Source organism: Pongo pygmaeus, chromosome 2 (assembly GCF_028885625.2).
Source record: "Pongo pygmaeus isolate AG05252 chromosome 2, NHGRI_mPonPyg2-v2.0_pri, whole genome shotgun sequence".
Lineage (NCBI taxonomy): Eukaryota > Metazoa > Chordata > Mammalia > Primates > Hominidae > Pongo > Pongo pygmaeus.
Genome location: NC_085930.1, coordinates 113,299,075 through 113,317,732, shown reverse-complemented (window position 1 = coordinate 113,317,732; position 18,658 = coordinate 113,299,075). Strand labels below are relative to the sequence as shown.

Genomic DNA, 18,658 nt, shown 5'->3' with positions numbered 1-18,658 from the left:
TTGCATCAGTAGCTTGAATAAGGCAGTTTGCCCTCCCCAATGTGGGTACACATCATCCAATCCTATGACGGTTTGAATAGAACAAAAAGGCAGAATAGGCCAGGTACAGTGGCTCATGTCTGTAATCCCAGTGCTTTGGGAGGCTGAGACAGGAGGGTTGCTTGAGGCCAGGGGTTCAAGGCCAGCCTGGGCAACATAGCAAGACAGCATCCCTACCAAAAAAATTTTTTTTTAATTAACTGGGCATGGTGGTACACACTTGTGGTCCCAGCTACTCAGGAGGCTGAGGGAGTAGGCCAGGAGTTTGAGCTCAGGAGTTCAAGGTTGCAGTGAGCTATGGTTGTGCCACTGCACTCCAGTCTGGGCAAGAGAGTGAGATCCTGTCTCTAAAAAATAAATAAATACTTTTTAAAAGGTGGAATAAGGGAGAATTCACTGTCTGCCTGCTGTCTTCTAGCTGAGACGCTGGTCATCTCCTGCCTTTTGGCTTGGGCTAAGACTGAAACTTACGCCATCAGCTCTCCTGGTTTTCAGGCCTTCAACCACAAATTACAACTATATCCTGGGCTCTCCTGGGTTTCCAGTTTCTGCTTACTGCAGAAACCTGGGGCTTTTCGGTCTCTGTAACCACATAAGCCAATTTCTTATAATAAATCTATTTACATATATACAGATATATGGTTCACTTTCTCTGGAGAACTCAGACTTATACAATTTTTTTGGAAATTTTAGTTGGACACAATCTTCTTTGTCTACAACTCTCCATCCACAAAAACATTACAAGACCATAAATTTAGAGCAAAATCATTTTTTCATTGTGCTTGTTAAATTTGCTGGACCAACAAGGTGCATCAAGAAAAATGAAGAAAGTAATAAATTTCAGAAGAACTTAAGTTTGGCTAAAATGGGGCGGGTGAGGTCTGCTTTGAAGGGGGCATAAAAGAGGGTTGTGTGGGACACATGCACACATGGGCACACAAACATGCACACACACACACACACACACACATACCTGCTCCATTTCCTCCTCATCTACTCCTCATGACTTCTGGCAGTCTAACTTCCATCCCAAGGCTCCACTCTTAGCCCTTTACTCCTGTTCATCTCTACTTTCTCCCCAAACTCCAACTATTCCCTTTGTGTTAATGATATATATCTCTAGCCATGTGCTTTCAAAAATAATGGGATCACAACCTGTCTGATTCATCTAATGCCTTCATTTCACAGACAAAAAAACTGAGGATCCTAGAGGTCTACAGATATGTCTAAGATCGCACATCTGCTGGTAATTAGCAGAGTTGAGACTCAAGCCAGGTTTCCTAATCAGTATAACATTCTCTGATAACGTGGTTGTCCCTCTGGTCTATCGTTAGCTATGAATTATCTCCAATACTACAAGCCTCAACATACAATCAGAGAGATAGCAATCACTTGTAAAATGTTGAGTCTTAAATAGAAAACTGCAGAAAAGTATTTATCATATAAGGTAGTAAAATGGTTAATATTCTTAATCTATAAAAGAGCATCCTATTCATTCAACACATATTTACTGAGTGCTCACTAGACAGTTAACAGTGCTAGGCACTGAGAATGCAAAAAGTGATGTAAGAAAAGCATGATTTCTGCTTGCATGTGGTTTACTGTCTAGTGGACAGAGAAAGACTAACGAGAAAATTCCTGTTATGAAAAGCAGTTGTGCACAGCTTCTCACCCCCTGCATAGTTACATAAGAGTAGCCTTGGGCCTGGAACATTTTCTTGCACAGAGATAAAGAGTCATCATTGCCTATGCTAGGCACATCTCTGCTTTGTAATAACTTTCCCTGTTCCGGGTTTCATGTGTACTTCTTTGTTCTTAAGCGCATGGGTCAATGGCCATCAAGTGCACCTCCAGCTTTCTATAGTTCTGGCCCCAGGGTGGATGGGTTGAGGATCTTCACCTGCAGCAACAGAGCAGTGTATGCATTCCATCTCCCTGCATCAGCTGGAGGGTAAGACCCACTGCCATGGGGACACACAGTCATCACTGAAGCTAATCCTGTTCCATCTCTTCTCTATATGAGTAAAGTGTTTTCCATCCAGTGCCTGTGTGAATCATCTTTCTTGGTGACATCTGCAAACATACATCTTACTGTATGAACATCTGCAAACCATACAGTAAGTTAACATCCTGGGACTGCTGCTTTGGTGATAGGCAACAGGGGTCATTTGCTCAACAATGACGTAATGAAACTCTAGCTGAAAGAAAGGAATGCCTGCTTTAAAAGCACATAATTAAGGGACTTGGCCCAGTTTGGATGTATGATCCAGATTAGAGGATGCCGGGGAAGTATCAGTGAAATGACTGAGGTGAGAAAAAAAGTGTAAACAAGTGCTAATTAGTAAAATAATGTACAAAGGTCCTATGGCAGGAGTAAACATGATATATTTGAAAAACTGAAAGAAGGCTGGTTTGTCTTCAGAGCATGAAGTAAGAAGTAGTATGGGTTGATAGAGACTGGAAAGAGAGATAGAAAATATACCTTGCAGGGCCTTCTAGGTCACACTGAGAATCTGATTGTGAATCCACTAAGAAATGGACAGCACAGAAGAGTGTTTTACAGAGAGTTTTGACACAGAGAGATCTGGGTTTTGAAGAGATGGGCCCTGTTGGCTTGGGAAAATGGATCAGAAAGGAAGAAAATGGACACAGAGATTTATGAGACTGTTGCCAAGATCCAGAAAAGAGTGCATGGTAGCTTAGACCAGTGGTTCTCACCAGGGAAATTTTACTCCTCTGAGGACACTTGGCAATGTCTTGAGACATTCTTGGTTGTCACACCGTGTGTGGGAGGATGTTACTGGCAACTAGTAGAGAAAGGTCAAGGATGCTACTAAACATCCTACAATACACAGGGCAGCTCCCTCAACAATCATCTGACCTGAAATATCAGTAGTGCTCCAACTGAGAAATCCTGGCTCAGACCATGATGGTGGCTGAGAGAGAAGGAAGTACATATTGGAGAGACAATTAAGAGGTTAAAATCAGCAGTAATTAGTGACTGATTGATCATGTATAATGGGGGAGAGACTATCAAAGGCAAACCTCAGGTTTCTGGCTTGCTCACCTGGATAAGTGGGGAGTGCCAAGATGAGAAATGCTTGAAGAGTTGATGGTTTGGTAGGGGAAGATAAGGAGGTCTGCTTGAAACCCTGTAAATGTGAGGTGCCTATATGACACTTGAAAGATGAAAAACAGAATTCTCTAGGTCTACAGATCAAGAGGGGAAGCCTGAGCCCTGTATTTGAGAACTTCTGTGAATAAAACAGAAGACGTAGGCATGGATGAGATTACCTAGGAAGAGAATACAGAATGAGAAGAAGATAATCCTGGAGACTGAGTCTTGAGAAACTCTCAGGAAAGGAGCATGAACCAGCAAAATTGTCTAGAGAAGTGGGAGGACATGGCACACATCAGATGCTTCAAGAGGGCCTGTTTCCTGGCACCTTCTCCAACACAAGCACCACTGATTATTGTTGCTATTTTTTTTTGAGACAGGGTCTTGCTCTGTAGTCCAGGCTAGAGTGCAGTGGCATGATCTCAGCATCTCGGATCACTGCAGCCTTCACCTCCCAGATTCAAGCAATTCTTGTGCCTCAGCCTCCCGAGTAGCTGGTACAGGCATGCACCACTACACCTGGCTAATTTTTGTATTTTTTGGTAGAGATGGGGTTTCGCCATTTTGGCCAGGCTGGCCTTGAACTCATGACCTCAGGTGATCTGCCGACCTTGGCCTCCCATAGTGCTAGGATTACATGAGTGAGCCCCTGTGCCTGGCCTAGATCTTTTTAAACTTTGCTTGCTAATCAAGGCTAATCAGTTTTTTTTTTAATCTCGTTTAAATATACCAAAGTTTTAGTTGACAGTTTTTGGTAAATAATGAGATTAAGCATCTTTGCCATGTTAGTCAGCCATTCATATTTCTTTTGTAAATTGGCCAGTGCATGTGACTTGCCCATTTTCTATTTCAGATATTCATATTTTTCTATAGGCTTTAGTATATCTTATGGTTTTAAACTCTTTACTGTCACATTCTTAGGTATTTCCTGAGAATTTATCTTTTTTTTGTGGGGGAGGTTTGCGGTGGGTGGTGTCTTTCTATTCAGTCGTTTTTCATTTTCATGGATTCAAATTTGTTGACTTTATTTCTCTTCTTGCTTTGACTGCATAGCAGAAGAGACTGTTCTTTCCCAAGGATGATAAAAATGTTCTTCTACATTTTTTAGGATGTCAAATTATTTTATACATTTAAATTTTTAAACCACCTAAAATCTATTTTTGTGGGTGATGAGTAATTAGAATCCTTTTCCAAATGAGCCAGTAGTTTCAATACCAGTTATTGAATAATATGTTATTTCAACCTGTTCTTTATCTTATAATCCTATATCCAATAGTCTGTTGTGGCCTATCTTTTTTGTTCTTTAGATCTCTCAGTATATTCCTGTGCCCAAGCCAGGCTGTTTTTATTACTGTAGCTTTACAATATGTTTTGATAGCTGGTGGGCAAATCTGTATTATTTTATAATCAGGAAAACTCACAAAGGTGTGTGTGTGTGTGTGTCTGTGTGTGTGTGTTCTTGCATGTGGAAGGTTGATGAGGAAATGCCTTTAAATGACTAGGTCTACTTTGGAAGCTGCAAAGGAGTTTGACACAGTGCCTGGAGCAAAGAGTTTCCAGAAAAGCTTGGAAAAATAAAAGGAGAATTGGAGACTACAGGTCTCTCAAAGGAGGCTGATGCTCACACTTACAAGGTCTGTAGGTTGATGCAAGCAGAGAGGAAAGCTGGCATGGACTGATCTCTGTTATTTTTATACACTAGCACTAACTGCCTTTCAAGGCCCATTAGGCCTGGAAACCTTTTCCCAGCCCCTGGGAAGTCACTGGGGATGCTAAGGTTAGTCATTCACCCACTGGGGCTATCTAACTGAGCTTGGGTCCAGGTGCACTGCCAGCAGCTGTTTGTGTACTTACAGCCCCCTGGGTGCAGACGGACCCCTGGCTGCCAGCCATATGCCTTATGTTTCATTGGCCCACAGCTTTCAAAGAAACAAGTCTTTTAATTCAGCAAGTATTCACTGAATGTCTGACACCCCCAGTGCAGACCCTGTCCCAATCCCCCAATGGGGTCCACCTGTATCCAACTCGGTGAGTGACCATGGTGCTCTTGCACGCACACACACACACACACAAGCACACACACATAGCTCAGGCTTGGGGCCCACCTCTCTGGGCTCAGAGGTATCAAAGCAGGGGCATTCCTATCTTAAGGACTTCTTGTCTTAGGGGCTTTGGCCCACCTGCACAGGACAGAAAATTAGTGGATTTCTAGGAGAAAGCAGGCTATGGCAGGGTATAGCCAGAGACTCAACTCTTCCTTCCAGACATGCAGGAACCACAAGGAGGGATGGTCAAACAGGGCCTGCTTAGGCCTCTTGCTGGGATCACTCCAAGGGTCTCTGGGGTCACTCAGAGGAGCTGGGAGGCTGCCTGCTGCTGTACACTGAGACAGACTCCTGGGGTGTTTGGATCACTGCAGCCCACATGCTGCCTTTTTGTTATCTTTTCTGTTTTGCCTCTTCTAGGCTGTACTTGTCTTGAGTTTTGGCCTTATGACACCCGTATTAAATGGGGTAGGGCAGAGCATTGCTCAGTAAACAGCAAGAATGTCCCTGGGCATGGCCAAGGCAGTTCTGCTAAGTATGAAAGGGAATGTGCCTGCCATACTTTGTGCTTTAGGCCCAAGCGACCTAGGGGCCAGCCTGCCTACTGGCCTCACTCCCAACATTACAGGTGTTTGACTCCACTCCACCCCGTGGAGAGACGGAGCACAGGAGCCACCCACCGGGGGACCACATGAGGTCATGCCCACCCACAGAGTGCCCAGTCCCTGCCTGGCCTTGTCCCCATTTTCCCTCCACCTAGGGTTGGGGTGACAATGGAGGTAACTAGAAGACAGATCAAAAGGTTCTTGGTCTTGACACAGATCCAAGAAGGAGGCAGATAATAGACACCTCCCTTCCCCCTCGCCCACATAGGCTCCGGTGGGTTCTCAGGGCAAGGCCTGGCTCCCTCCTCTCCGACTTCAGGTAGAGGTGAGTGTGGAGGGAACTGAAAGAGGAAAGGTGAAGTGCTGTTTGGCTTGGACCTGGAGGGGGACAGAAGGCTCTCTGGGCAGGCAGGGTCGGTCTTTTAGCAAGAGGCGCGCTCTCTCTCCCTTCCCCTTCCATCGAGGGCTGGGTGTGAAGGTGAGAGCAACCAGAAAAGGTGAAGAGGCACTTGGCCTTGACACGGACGCGGGGGGCGGTCCCAGGCCGAGGCCGCCCCGCCCCCGCCCCACCCGGCGCCGCCTCCCGGCGTCTGGGCTGACACCTCCTTAGCGCTCGCCGCGGGCCGCCTCTGCGGCAGCGCTAGTCGCCTTCTCCGAATCGGCTCCGCACAGGTAAGGTCAGGGGACCCGGCGCCTAAGCTGCCGAGGAAGGAGTCGGGGGTGCTGCGTGAGACTGAGAGTTGGGAGGCAAAGAAACAAAATCGGATTTCCTCAGAGGGCCAGAGAAAGAGACAGAAACACGGGAGCCCCAAATCCTTGGGCGGCGGGGAGGTGGTCCCTGTCATGCCCACGACGGGTGGGAGCGTCTTTACCGACTGCCTGCACGGATCCGCAGATGTGCTGGGCGCTTAGATGCCTGCGGCTATGCAGAGACGCAGTCCAGAGAGGTGACCCCAGATCCTGGTGGGGGCTGGATCCCAGGGCCCCGACATCCCTTTGCAATTTCCAGCCAGCAGCTAAAGACTCCCCTCCCCGGGCTTTAAAGAGAGGCTCCAGGCTCGCGATCCACGAACACACAAAAACCTTCCTTGCTGATGTTCTGAAGAAAAGCCCCGCCTCAGCTCTGTGAATGTTAATAATAGAGGGAAGATTTGTTCTCTCTTGGGTGTGTGTACAGGTGGAACAATCTGCAGAAAAAGACCTTTTTTCGGAAAACCTTTTCAGTTTGAAGTTTCAGCAAATCCATTTTTCATTTCCTTGCATTTGGGGAGATGACATGGAATTTAAGCTCCAGCTTTGGGGCTGTCTCTGAAGTTCTGGGGTTGGGCTGACCTTTCCCGGGATGAGGTTTTGATTTGGAGGAAGTAAAATGGGTTTTGTCTTAACCTGCGCTCGTTCTTTAAACTTCTGAGGCCGGGGGCCATGGACTTACTGACATCCTGTATTCTCTCACCTGCAGCTAGGAGAAAAGATGTTCGCTGTGCTGACCCGCCAACCATGTGAGCAAGCAGGTTAGTATTTCTCAGCAGGTAGCAAGCGTGGTTTTGCCAAATCGCAAGAGAATCCCAGCTTCGGCCTACAGTTTTTCATCCATATCCCCTGCAAATGATTGTTTAACTTTATTGGTTTGAGACTCAGTACTCAGCTGGGTTTCAACACCGGCATTCCTCAAATAAAAGTAATGCTTTTCATCAAAGCCACACAAAACAAGGACTAACATGCATGTTTCACTTAAATGGTTTTTCCGGTTTGTATAATCCATTAATTTGGCCCTTGTGGTTTCCCTTAGTTAGCTGTGTGTAAGGTTTGCTTTAGAATACTGTATTGTTGATTTTGTGATCAACTGTAAAGTACTTGGATCTTTCCTGTATTCCCATCCAAATGTTGCTGGCACAGTGCCTACAACACCCCCACCCCTCACTGTGGGTCAGTGTCGTTATGGTTGATACTGCAGGCACAAGTGCAGGATTTTCTCACACTGGAAGGCACGAGCATGTGTGTGCATGCACGTGCACACACACACACACACTTCTAAGCTTGCCCCGCCTGCCTCTAGAGCACTTTTTGGAGTTGCTCATGTGGAAGCCCAGAAGGCTCTGGCTTCTCCACGCTCAGGTAGGTACCTTGCAATTACCATGTTTGTCCAGCCCTAATGACAGCACAGCTCTAGGCTGCATTTCCTAAATGAGTAAGACCTGGTCTCGTCCATTTTGCTTTGTAATAAGCTTTTCTGCTGGGACAAGAGTTTGCTTAAGGTAATCATAGCTTTTTACTTGAAAACTGCTGAAACACAGAAGACTTAGGAGGCCAGCCACGTAGCTGTGGTCAGGAAACTGCATACATATCACACACTCCTCCCCCATGGATAGACATTCTTTACTCATGCCCCTAAATTGGGTATTCTTGTCTTCCAAAAGGATATGATTTTAGGATAGTAAGGGCAATCTATATGAACTTTTATTTTTGTAAAGGGACATTGCACTTGAGGAGCTGTTTTCCTTTGATTTTTAGGTTTTCCCCCAAAACACTTTGAAATGTTAACACAGAGATTGTAACATCACTCATATAGACTAACCTGTTACATTCCTTCCAAAGGACAAGTTTAACTTGGCAGATTAAATTTCTACCACATTTTGTTAGAGGGAAAAAATCCCTTAAACTTCTATAACTAACACTGACAAATGCATTCTTTGAAAGCTAATGCAAAAGTTTGCCTCTGTGGATTAACTGGTTCCTGTACTTTTATTTGGAATCACAGAAAAGTGATATAGGACCTCTTTATATGCTCTGCAGGTCAACTCCATGGCAGTTGGCTCTCCTTTCCATTGCTATTACCCACAATTCTGTAATGAGTAACCTTGTGTCTAAGTCATTTTACACATGTGGAGCTAGTTCTGTGGGATAACTTCCCAAAAGTGTGATTGTGAGTCAGATGGCATGCTTATTTGCAGTTTTCATAAATATTGACAAATTGCCCTCCATTGATGCTGTACCTACCAGTTTACACTTTCGATGACAAGGTAGGAGGATTAAGGTGTTAAGTGACCAACTTTGACACCAAGAAGTGTCTGTGACTGCAGCTACACTGCAGGGGAATCAGTTGAGATGGAAAGAGTTAGCTGTTCTGAGCCATGAAGACCTACTGCGTGACTGCCCTCCTGTAGCAAATGTTGTGATGTGACTGAATTTGGGGGCTGAATCTAATTATATCGTGGGTGCATAGACATGCCCTGTTCTTCTTCTGGGAAAATGTCTTACAGAAATAATGAAGGGGTAAAGCATAGGTTATGATGATCTAGGAATAATGTTCTGGAATAAGACAGGATTTATCGAATTGCTGTTCAATTGATCTTCCTATAATGATGAAAATGTTATATGGCTGCACTGTCCAATATAGTAGCCACTAGCCCACATGTGGTTATTGAACACTGGAAATGTGGCTAGTAAGATTGAGAGACTGCATTTTTTTAATTTTAATTAATTTACATTTAGATAGCCAATTGATTAGATATATATTGGAATTCGATGAACCTAGTGATCTTTCTATTAGTTTTCATCATATTTCAACCATTTGGTTGTCATTTATGTTGATGTCCCAATAGTTTTACCAAGACTATTATTATTATTTTTTTAGAGACAAGGTCTCACTCTGTTGCCAGGCTGGAGTATAGTGGCACAGCTCACTGCAGCCTTGAGCTCCTGGGATCAAAGGATCCTCCAACCTCAACCTCCTGAGTAGCTTGGGCTACAGGTGTGCACCACATGCGCAGTTGATATTTTTTTCATTTTTTGTAGAGATGGGGTCTCAATATGTGGCTCAGGCTGGTGTCTAAAGCCTGGCCTCAAGCATCTTCCCATCTCAGCCTCCCAAAGCTGGGATTACAGGCATAAGCCACTATACCCAGCCCAAGATTATTATTTAGTCAGTATTTTCATTGAATGTCTTTTTATCTTTTTAAAAAATTAGGTGTAACTTCTATTCAGCGAAATGGATAGATCTTAAGTTGTGCCCCTAAGTTGGGTGTTCTTGCCTTCTAAAAGTATGTTTTTAGAATAGTAAGGGCAATTTATAAGAATGTTTTTTTAAAGGGAAATTATACCTAAGACACTGATTTGCTTTCATTTTCAAGTTTTCTCCAAAGGACTTTGAAAGGTTTGATGAGTTTTGACAAATGCACACATCCATATACTCCACACTCCTATAATGTATAGCGCATTGCCATTACCCCAAGAAAGTGCCCACATATTCCTTCCCAGTGAATCCCTGCCCCAATTTCTGCCCCCTGGCAATCACTATTCTGATTCCTGTTACCTGCCTACTTTAGAACTTCAAATAAATGAAATCATTTCAGTATAGTACTAATTTTTTTATTTTTATTTTATTTTGTTTTTTTGAGACAAGGTCTTATTCTGTCACCCAGGCTGGTGTGTAGTAGTTTGATCTCAACTCATTGCAACCTCCACCTCCTGGCTTCAAACAATTCTCCCACCTCAGTCTCCCGAGTAGCTGGGACTACAGGCGCATACGACCACACCTGGCTAATTTTTGTATTTCTTGGTAGAGACAGGGTTTCACCATATTGGCCAGGCTGGTCTTGAACTCCTGACCTCAAGTGATCCACCCACTTCGGCCTTCCAAAGTGCTGGGATTACAGGGGTGAGCCATCTGCCCAGCCTAATTTCTTTTCTTTAACTGAGATTATTTTTAAATGAAATATTCTATGAGATTATTTTTAAGTGAAATATTCTATCACCTGGTTTAATTTTTTAAAAATAGATTTTTTGAATCTCCATTAAAACTAATGTTAGCTGGGCGTGGTGGCTCACACCTGTAATCCCAGCACTTTGGGAGACTGAGGCAGGCAGATCACTTGAGCCCAGGAGTTCGAGACCAGCCTGGCCAACATGGTGAAACCCCGTCTCTACTAAAAATACAAAAATTGGCTGGCGTGGTAGCAGGCACCTATAATCTCAGCTATTCAGGAGAAAGAGGCAGGAGAATCGCTTGAACCTGCGAGGTGGAAGCTGCAGTGAGCCAAGATCACAGCACAGCACTCTAACCTGGGCGATAAGAGTGAGACTCTATCTCAAAAAATAAAAGAAAAGAAAAAGAAAAAGGTAAAACAAATGTTATTGTAATTCATCTCAGGGATAACCAAAATATCAGAAAACTAGACCTTGCATACCCTCCCTGCAACACTGTTTTAGTACACAATTTGTGAGGAAGGGCAAATAGGTATTGTTTGTGCTTTCCCAAAACTGGGGAGAAGGGGAGTTTGTTTGCTACTCCATCTTATAAGTGTGGGTCTCGCTAACACCAGAGAAAGTGGTTTATGCACCTGATTATGGGGCCAGTCCATCAATTCTACAAAGAATACCAGTGCCTGGTTTTTACCTCCCCCTCAAGTGTCTTCTGGGTCTTCTCATTTTAGGCCTCAAGGCCCTCTACCGAACTCCAACCATCATTGCCTTGGTGGTCTTGCTTGTGAGTATTGTGGTGCTTGTGAGTATCACTGTCATCCAGATCCACAAGCAAGAGGTCCTCCCTCCAGGACTGAAGGTAAGTGTGAAGGGACTGGCAACAAAGGGAAGAAATGAGTATAAAGGGGAAGAAATCAATTATTCCAAAACCATGAGTTAGAAGAGCAGAAAATCCTTTCCCCCCATCTCTGGCTGAAGCCAGGAGAAGGTAGTGTAAGACACAAGGGAAAAGGTCTGGACATGCTGGGTTTGTGATATTTGAGGCTACAAATTGAGGGTAGTGCCTGACACCTTCTCCAAGGACTGTGTAGTCTTGCTTTCACTTCTGACTTCAAAGCTAAAATTTGTAACCAAGAGTTGCAGATGGCTATCAAAGATTTACCAGTTCAGCCAGGTGCGGTGGCTCACGCCTGTAATCCTGGCACTTTGGGAGGCTGAGGCAGGTGGATCGCCTGAGTCCAGGAGTTCGAGACTAGCCTGGGCAACATGGTGAAACCCGTCTCTATCAAAAAAAAAAAAAAAAAAAATTACCAGTTAGTGCAGTTTCCATTTTGACCAGTTTATCTGTTCTCCCAACCACACAACCCCGATAATGAGTAAAGACTGAGGCTGGGCACAGTGGCTCATGTCTGTAATTCCAGCATTTTGAGAGGCCGAGGAAGAAGGATTGCTTGAGCCCAGGAGTTCAAGACCAACCTGGGCAATATAGAGAGACTCCATCTCTACCAAAAAGAAATTTTTCCAAAAAAAGGAAAAAATAAGTCAAGACCAGGAGACCCAGGCACCTCTTCTAGCCTAGGCTGAGTGAACAAAAAATCAAGAACTTGAGAAGGTCTCCTTGAGCTCTATTTGTGCTACTACTCTTGAGTCTAGAACATGTGCTGTGATCCTTCCAACACTTCCCTCAACAATCTCCCCGCAAAAAAAAAAAAAAAAAAAAAATTACTCAGGACCTTGTGCTTAGTCCCAGAGGCCCCTCTTAGCTCTCAACAAGTCCATCCCCAAATGATCTTTAGGCTCAGAATCATAATATATCCCCAGGCTTGGCTCTGAGGGTGCCCTTGGAAACGGGAGGTCATTCCATGAGAGGCTGACAAAGGAAAGATGAAGCGAGTTGATGAGTCCTTCAATCATTTTGGGTAGGGGTCAGCAAACATTTCTCATAAAGGGTCAAATAGTACATATTTTAGGCTTTGAGGTCCATTTATAGTCTCTTGTTTTATAACTCTTCTTTGTTTTTTGACTCATTAAGAATGTACAAACCCTTCTTAGCTGTGCCATAGGGACCAGGTAATTCAGCCATGTTCTTTGAATCTCATTTAACATTTACACTTGACTCACAAGTCTTTTGCATATCTTCCTGCTGTTAGTGACTATTCAAAGGTAATATCTGAAATACATAGACATTTTTAAAAGAAAAGAAACTAATATTGTTTTGGACTCTAGGATGGGTTTGAGCTAACATTCTAAGGCAGCTTTTCTAAAAGATTAGAGTAAAGTCTCCATTAGATAATATAATAGCATTTGGCTCCTTGATAGGATATTTTATTTAAGAATCTCAGCCCTCATGAATAATGTGAATTAAAAAAAAAAAAACCTTTGCAATCACCCAATAATGAGAAGAAAGCAAATTACCCAGTTGTCCAAAGATATTAGCTGAGGCCTAAAAGAAGCTGTTTTCCCAAGCTCCAGGAACTGCCTTCTATAAACTACTGTATATAAAATTGGGACTTTGGGAGGCCAAGGCAGGCGGATCACGAGGTCAGGAGATTAAGACCGTCCTGGCTAACAATGGTGAAACGCTGTCTCTACTAAAAATACAAAAAATTAGCTGGGCGTGGTGGCGGGCGCCTGTAGTCCCAGCTAGATACTCAGGAGGCTGAGGCAGGAGAATGGCGTGAACCCGGGAGGCGGAGCTTGCAGTGAGCTGAGATAGTGCTACTGCATTCCAGCCTGGGCAACAGAGCGAGACTCTGTCTCAAAAAAAAAAAAAAAAAAAAAAAATTGGAACTGCAACTAAGAGTAATATATTTTTTATTTTTTATTTTATTATTTTGTGAGACAGAGTCTTGTTCCGTCACCTAGGCTGGAGTGCAGTGGCGTGATCTTGGCTTGCCACAACCTCTGCCTCCGCAGTTCAAGTGATTCTACTGCCTCAGCCTCCCAAGTAGCTAGGATCACAGGTGCCCACCACCATGCCCAGCTAGTTTTTCTTTGTTGTATTTTTAGTACAGACAGGGTTTCACCGTGTTGGCCAGGCTAGTCTTGAACTCCTGACCTCAGGTGATCCACCCACCTCAGCCTCCCAGAGTGGTGGGATTATAGGCATGAGCCACCGTGCCCAGCCACAACTAAGAGTAATATCTCTTTACACTTTGTATAGTGCTATTCAGTTAAGTCAGCACTTTTCCCTGATTACATCACTTAGTTCTTATGCCAACCATAGAAGGTGGGCAAAGCGAGCACCATGACTACCATTTTAAAAGTGAGAAAATACAGGTTTGGTCAGTGAATGACAGGTCCAGAACTGAAACCTACTCCCTTCTGTTCCTAAGGCCAGGGCTCTCTTCACTGCCTCCCACTTCTCCCTGACCCTGAGTTCTGAATGGAGATCCCAAGTGGAGGGAAGGGACTGGCCTCAGATAGGAGAACACTTCCTGCTTTGCACAGGACAGAAGGTAGGGAGGATGGATGCAGATGTGGGAAGGTTTGTTGAATTGAGGGAGAGGAGTTAAGCCTAGTACCACCCTTAGACCCTGATAGCTGGGCTGCCTGCCCTGGGCCCCACATTTCAGAAAGACCAGCTCTAGCTGCACTTCAGGCTTATCTCTCTCTATGACCCAAACGAATGTGTTTATCCAGAGCCCATGCTTCCCCTTCTAGAACACACTGTGGTGCCCAAGACTTCAGAATCTAGGGTCTTTGTGGACCTCCAGAAGGTGGACATCACCAATGGTCTGAGGGGTGGCCAAGAGGCAGCTGCTTACAGGGAGTGTAAACAGAGCATAGCTGTGTGGTCTGAACTGTCCACACACAGGTGCATGGGCTCTTTATTCTGTGAGAACAGGTTTGGGAAAGGGACAGGGCAGAAGCCTCTATTCATAAAATTTTGTCTCTAATCCTACAAATGTTAGAAATGGGCTGGTTAAGGCAGTTGCCAGCTGATGGCTTCTGCTTGTTCTGGACAGTAACAGGCAAGTCCTCTGTTCACACTGGAGAGACATGGAGGAATCAGATGGAAGACTAGTAAAATGAGTAGAGAAAAATATATCCCTGGGCAGTCTAGAGGGCACTGTTGAAGGAGAAAACCACACATGTTGAATGCTACTGTCTTAGGTTGGGCTCTCCAAGTCAAAGACACACGTGCAAGTAGATCATCTGGGGATGATCCCAGGAAACACTGGTGAGGGACTAAGGAACTGAGATGGGTCAGGCAGCCAAGAGAGGACCTGTTATGCAGCAGGTCAGCACTGTAGGCAACTGGGACTCAGTCCTGCTTGGAATCCTGTGAGCTGGCACAGAGAACTCAAAGTTGTCCCATATCAAGGGGCATACAGGCATGTGCCTCCCAGATATCCCAGTCAAGGGCATATTTATTCACCAGCTTCCATCAGTCATTAGCTGAGAGGCTGCTCCCTGGATGTTAACTCTCTAGTCCTTCTGGCATATTTTGTGATCAGGTAGACTTGGGCCACTAATTAAGCCTTCAGGCAGGTGGAAGATGGATGGTTGTACATCAAAGTAGTAAGGCCTGAGGGGATGTGGGCAGAGAATTGCCAGTGACTACTCCATGTAAATAATATTGTTATTATCCCTGTATTGCAGAGGAGAAAACAGGAAAAGAAAGGGCAAATAGCTTCCCATAGTTACACAGATTGAAAATAGCAGAACTGGTGTAAAGGAAAGAAAAGAGAACAGACAACAGTGGCCTTAAACAAGGGTTTGGAGGAACCAGGAGACACACCCTCCACCAATCAGCAGGCAGTTCAAAGAGGGGATTTTAAATCTCTTCTGAATCTTGCTAACAGACCCTAGCCACCATTGCAAGGGACAGGAAATTGTAAAACACAGGAAGATGAGCTCGGAAGGTCCATTCTGCTTAATTGGGTGGATTAAATGTGAGAAAAGACAAATGTTCTGGGCCAGTTGAACCAGAAACAGAATGACAGCTTTGGAAGAGAGTGTTCCACATGCAGTTTTTCTCAGGATATGGAGAGATCTCTCTTTTTTTGTTTTGAAGAGGATTGCAGGTGATGAAGTTGAGCAAATATGAGGGATTTTAAATTCTTTGTTATGTTTATTTTTTTATACCACGAGCCTGTTTTGCTTTTGTGTGCAGCTGACAGTCGGTTCTAAAGGGCCAGCTCTACAACAGCCTGTCTGGAGGGCTCTAAAATGTTACAGAGGACTCTCATGCAAGGTCATATCTGGCTATTAAATCTAACCTTGGCTTGCCTAACCCTGGCTTATGTGAGGTTATGGGCAGAACTATTAAAACGCAGTCAAGGGGCGAAAATGTCTAAGTCTCTTGTGTTACTGGTCTGACTTGCTCCACAAGCTTGAAGAGTAAACATGATGCCATCACTTATAATTTTCACTCGGCCCCCACTCCCCCGCTTTATCATCGTGAAGTCCAATACCTTCCTCTTGAGGCTTCACCCTCCCTACCCCTAATTATAACCATCCAAGAACTTTAGAGCTTCTCAGTCCAATGATCAATACTATTGTACTGCTTCTTGCAGCCATGTGATGTCACTGTTGAAGATGGGTTCTGCACAGTCTAAAGGTTTTAAGGATGGCCTTTTCCACTGTGACCTGCTCAGCCCACATTAGTTCCCCATACTGGGTCCAAGATCATAAGCTGTTTTAGTCTACACTCCCATGCTCAGCCATTACTCTCCAAAGCAAAATCACTGGCCCAGTCTGTGTTGAAATCATTCCCTTTTAACCCTCATTGAGCCTTGTTCATCAGCCTGGATTTCTGATGCCTTGTAGCCCACCCTGGTCTACTTCTTGGAGAGTAAGAGTTGGATAATTAGTTTCTTTTTTTTTTTTTTTTTTTCAGAAAGCCTCGGGCTCCTTATACAAATGGGTCCTCTTCTCCTCCAGCCAGATCTGCACACCCCTTAACTAAGACTTTACTTTCAAGGGACTTTTTGTTTAAATAAGAAAGTCTGCAATGCACCTGATTACTGAACAGTCATGCCATTACACTTGGTTTCCTTGGAGCTCAGTGAAAACATCATGGCTATGAGTACAGGTTTTAGAGTCTGTTAGACTCAGGCTTGATCCCAGGTCTGTGATCTTGGGCATTTACTCACTACTGTAAGCCTCGGTTTGCCCATGTGTCGAATGGTATGATATGATATGATATGATATATGATATGATATGATAACACATGTCTTATACAGGCAATAACACAAAGCACTTTCTGCAGTGCCTAGAATAAGTGCAGGACAAGGTTTATTACTACTACTATTTATTATCATAGTAATAATGATAATAATAATAAACAGATCTAAGAAAGTTGACCTTATGATTCTGCTTTCGCTATTGGTTTAGACAGATCACACAATCCTTAAGTGTTGGACCAAGGAGACTGGCCCTTTCAGTTAACATTAATTGCATTCACTGTTAGATACAGAGTAATTTAGCCAAGTTTCCTGATTCTATACATTTCTAAACTGAAAGACTGCTTCCTTTCAGTTAATCCACTGTGTCTTCAGATCCACATTTGAGCCATGGTTTTTTCTGACACTGCATTAGACAGAGGATTACTTACTAATTTTTATCTGAACATCACCTCGCCAGCTGAACTGAAATTCATTCCCATCCCCTCTCCCCCAAAAGAATCACACTGAGTTTCACTGTTTAGGCAAAAGAGCTCTGAAAACTGGTTAAAGACCATTTTTCCCACTTTTGAAAATGTCAGTGAATGATGGTAGGGCTAGATCCGTGTGAGTCAGTAGAGGTGGGCCTATATCAGCAGGTGCCGAGGGACAGCCATTTCTTCAGTCTCACAGAGCAAAGTCTGGCTACTGCAGACCCTGGTGAAAGCTGGATCCCAGTTGGAGTTACAAATGAGAATGGATACTCTTCCTTCTCTCTGATCTTGGCCCAGCAGCCCTGAGCTGCATACACAGGAAAAACATGCACCCTTTTTTGAAGGGTTGGAATAAAGATTTGAGGAAAGGAAGGTGATAGTTTTTCTCCTATTCTCTCTCTCCTCTTGTTTTATGGGTCAGCACCAGGCATGGCAGGGCAGGTTGGAGTGGTGGTGATCAGGTCAGCAGCAGGAGGGAGGAAAGAAAGCAGACCAAGAATACAGAGGCCCAGACCTCTTTAGTTTAGTGCCTGGTTTCCTTCTTGCCTTCAGTTTCAACCTGTACTTTAATCTCCCTGTGAGTCGCTGCCTGTGACAGATTATGAACAATGCCACCCTTGTTCCCCATGAGGGATGTCAGGTCAAGATCCCAATCAACATTCATCATACTGAAGGGCTGAGATTAAGAGGCTGTCCAAATTCACATACCAGTGAACACAGATGTTCTATTTCAAAATAATGGAGAGGCTATGATTCAGGAGCTGAAGCAACTTTTTTAAAATATGGTCCCATTTCAAACAAAACAAACATTTGTAATATAGACAATAAAAAGCTGGAAACCTCCTAAATGTATAGGATCAGGAAATTGGTTAAATTACTCTGTACCTAAAAGTGAATACAATGAATGTATGAAAATGGTGATATCAATCTGTTTCTACTGTCAGGAAGACATGTTCATGATATACTTTTAAGAAAAGAGCATTGCATGGCCAGATGTGGTAGCTCACGCCTGTAATACCAGCAGCATTTTGGGAGGCCAAGGTGGGTGAATCACTTGAGCCCAGGAGTTCGAGACCAGGCTGGGAAACATGGTGAAACTCTGTCTTTACAAAAAATATAAAAATTGGCCAGGTGTGATGGTGCACACCTGTAATCCCAGCTACTCGAGAAGCTGGGGCTGAGAATCGATTGAGCCTGAGAAGTTGAGGCTGCAGTGAGTCCTTGGTGGCACCACTGCGTATATACAATGATATATGTATATATCCGGATACATATATACATATATCGTTAGAAAAGATACAACAAGGGCTAACGCAATAGTTGGATTTGAGGGATGCTTTGTTTTTTTTTCTGTTTTTCTTGTTTTGTGATTTTATTTGTTGATTTTGCTTGACTGGCTTTTCTTTTTTCTTTTTAATAGACTTTTCTATATATGCTAATAGCCTGTATTTATGAGTAGCCATTAAGCATCAGGCATATAGCCTTCTATTTACTTCTGCAAGTAAGTCCTCTAAAGATGAGGGAACCCAGAAAGGTTAGGCAACT

At 43.9% G+C, this 18,658-nt stretch overlaps 2 protein-coding genes across 2 annotated transcripts in view; both read left to right on the top strand.

Annotated features, from left to right (window-relative positions):
* The first annotated feature begins 3,127 nt into the window (after positions 1-3,127).
* Positions 3,128-18,658, top strand: part of RPL14 (ribosomal protein L14) — a 77,468-nt gene continuing 61,937 nt past the window's right edge. Inside the window, exon 1 of the mRNA XM_063661276.1 lies at positions 3,128-3,132. Coding sequence (XP_063517346.1) covers positions 3,130-3,132 — 3 coding nt within the window. The 5' untranslated portion in view covers positions 3,128-3,129. The remainder of the gene's footprint in view (positions 3,133-18,658) is intronic.
* Positions 6,379-18,658, top strand: part of ENTPD3 (ectonucleoside triphosphate diphosphohydrolase 3) — a 40,575-nt gene continuing 28,295 nt past the window's right edge. The window contains exons 1-3 of the mRNA XM_054482427.2: positions 6,379-6,479; positions 7,267-7,318; positions 11,240-11,367. Coding sequence (XP_054338402.1) covers positions 7,279-7,318; positions 11,240-11,367 — 168 coding nt within the window. The 5' untranslated portion in view covers positions 6,379-6,479; positions 7,267-7,278. The remainder of the gene's footprint in view (positions 6,480-7,266; positions 7,319-11,239; positions 11,368-18,658) is intronic.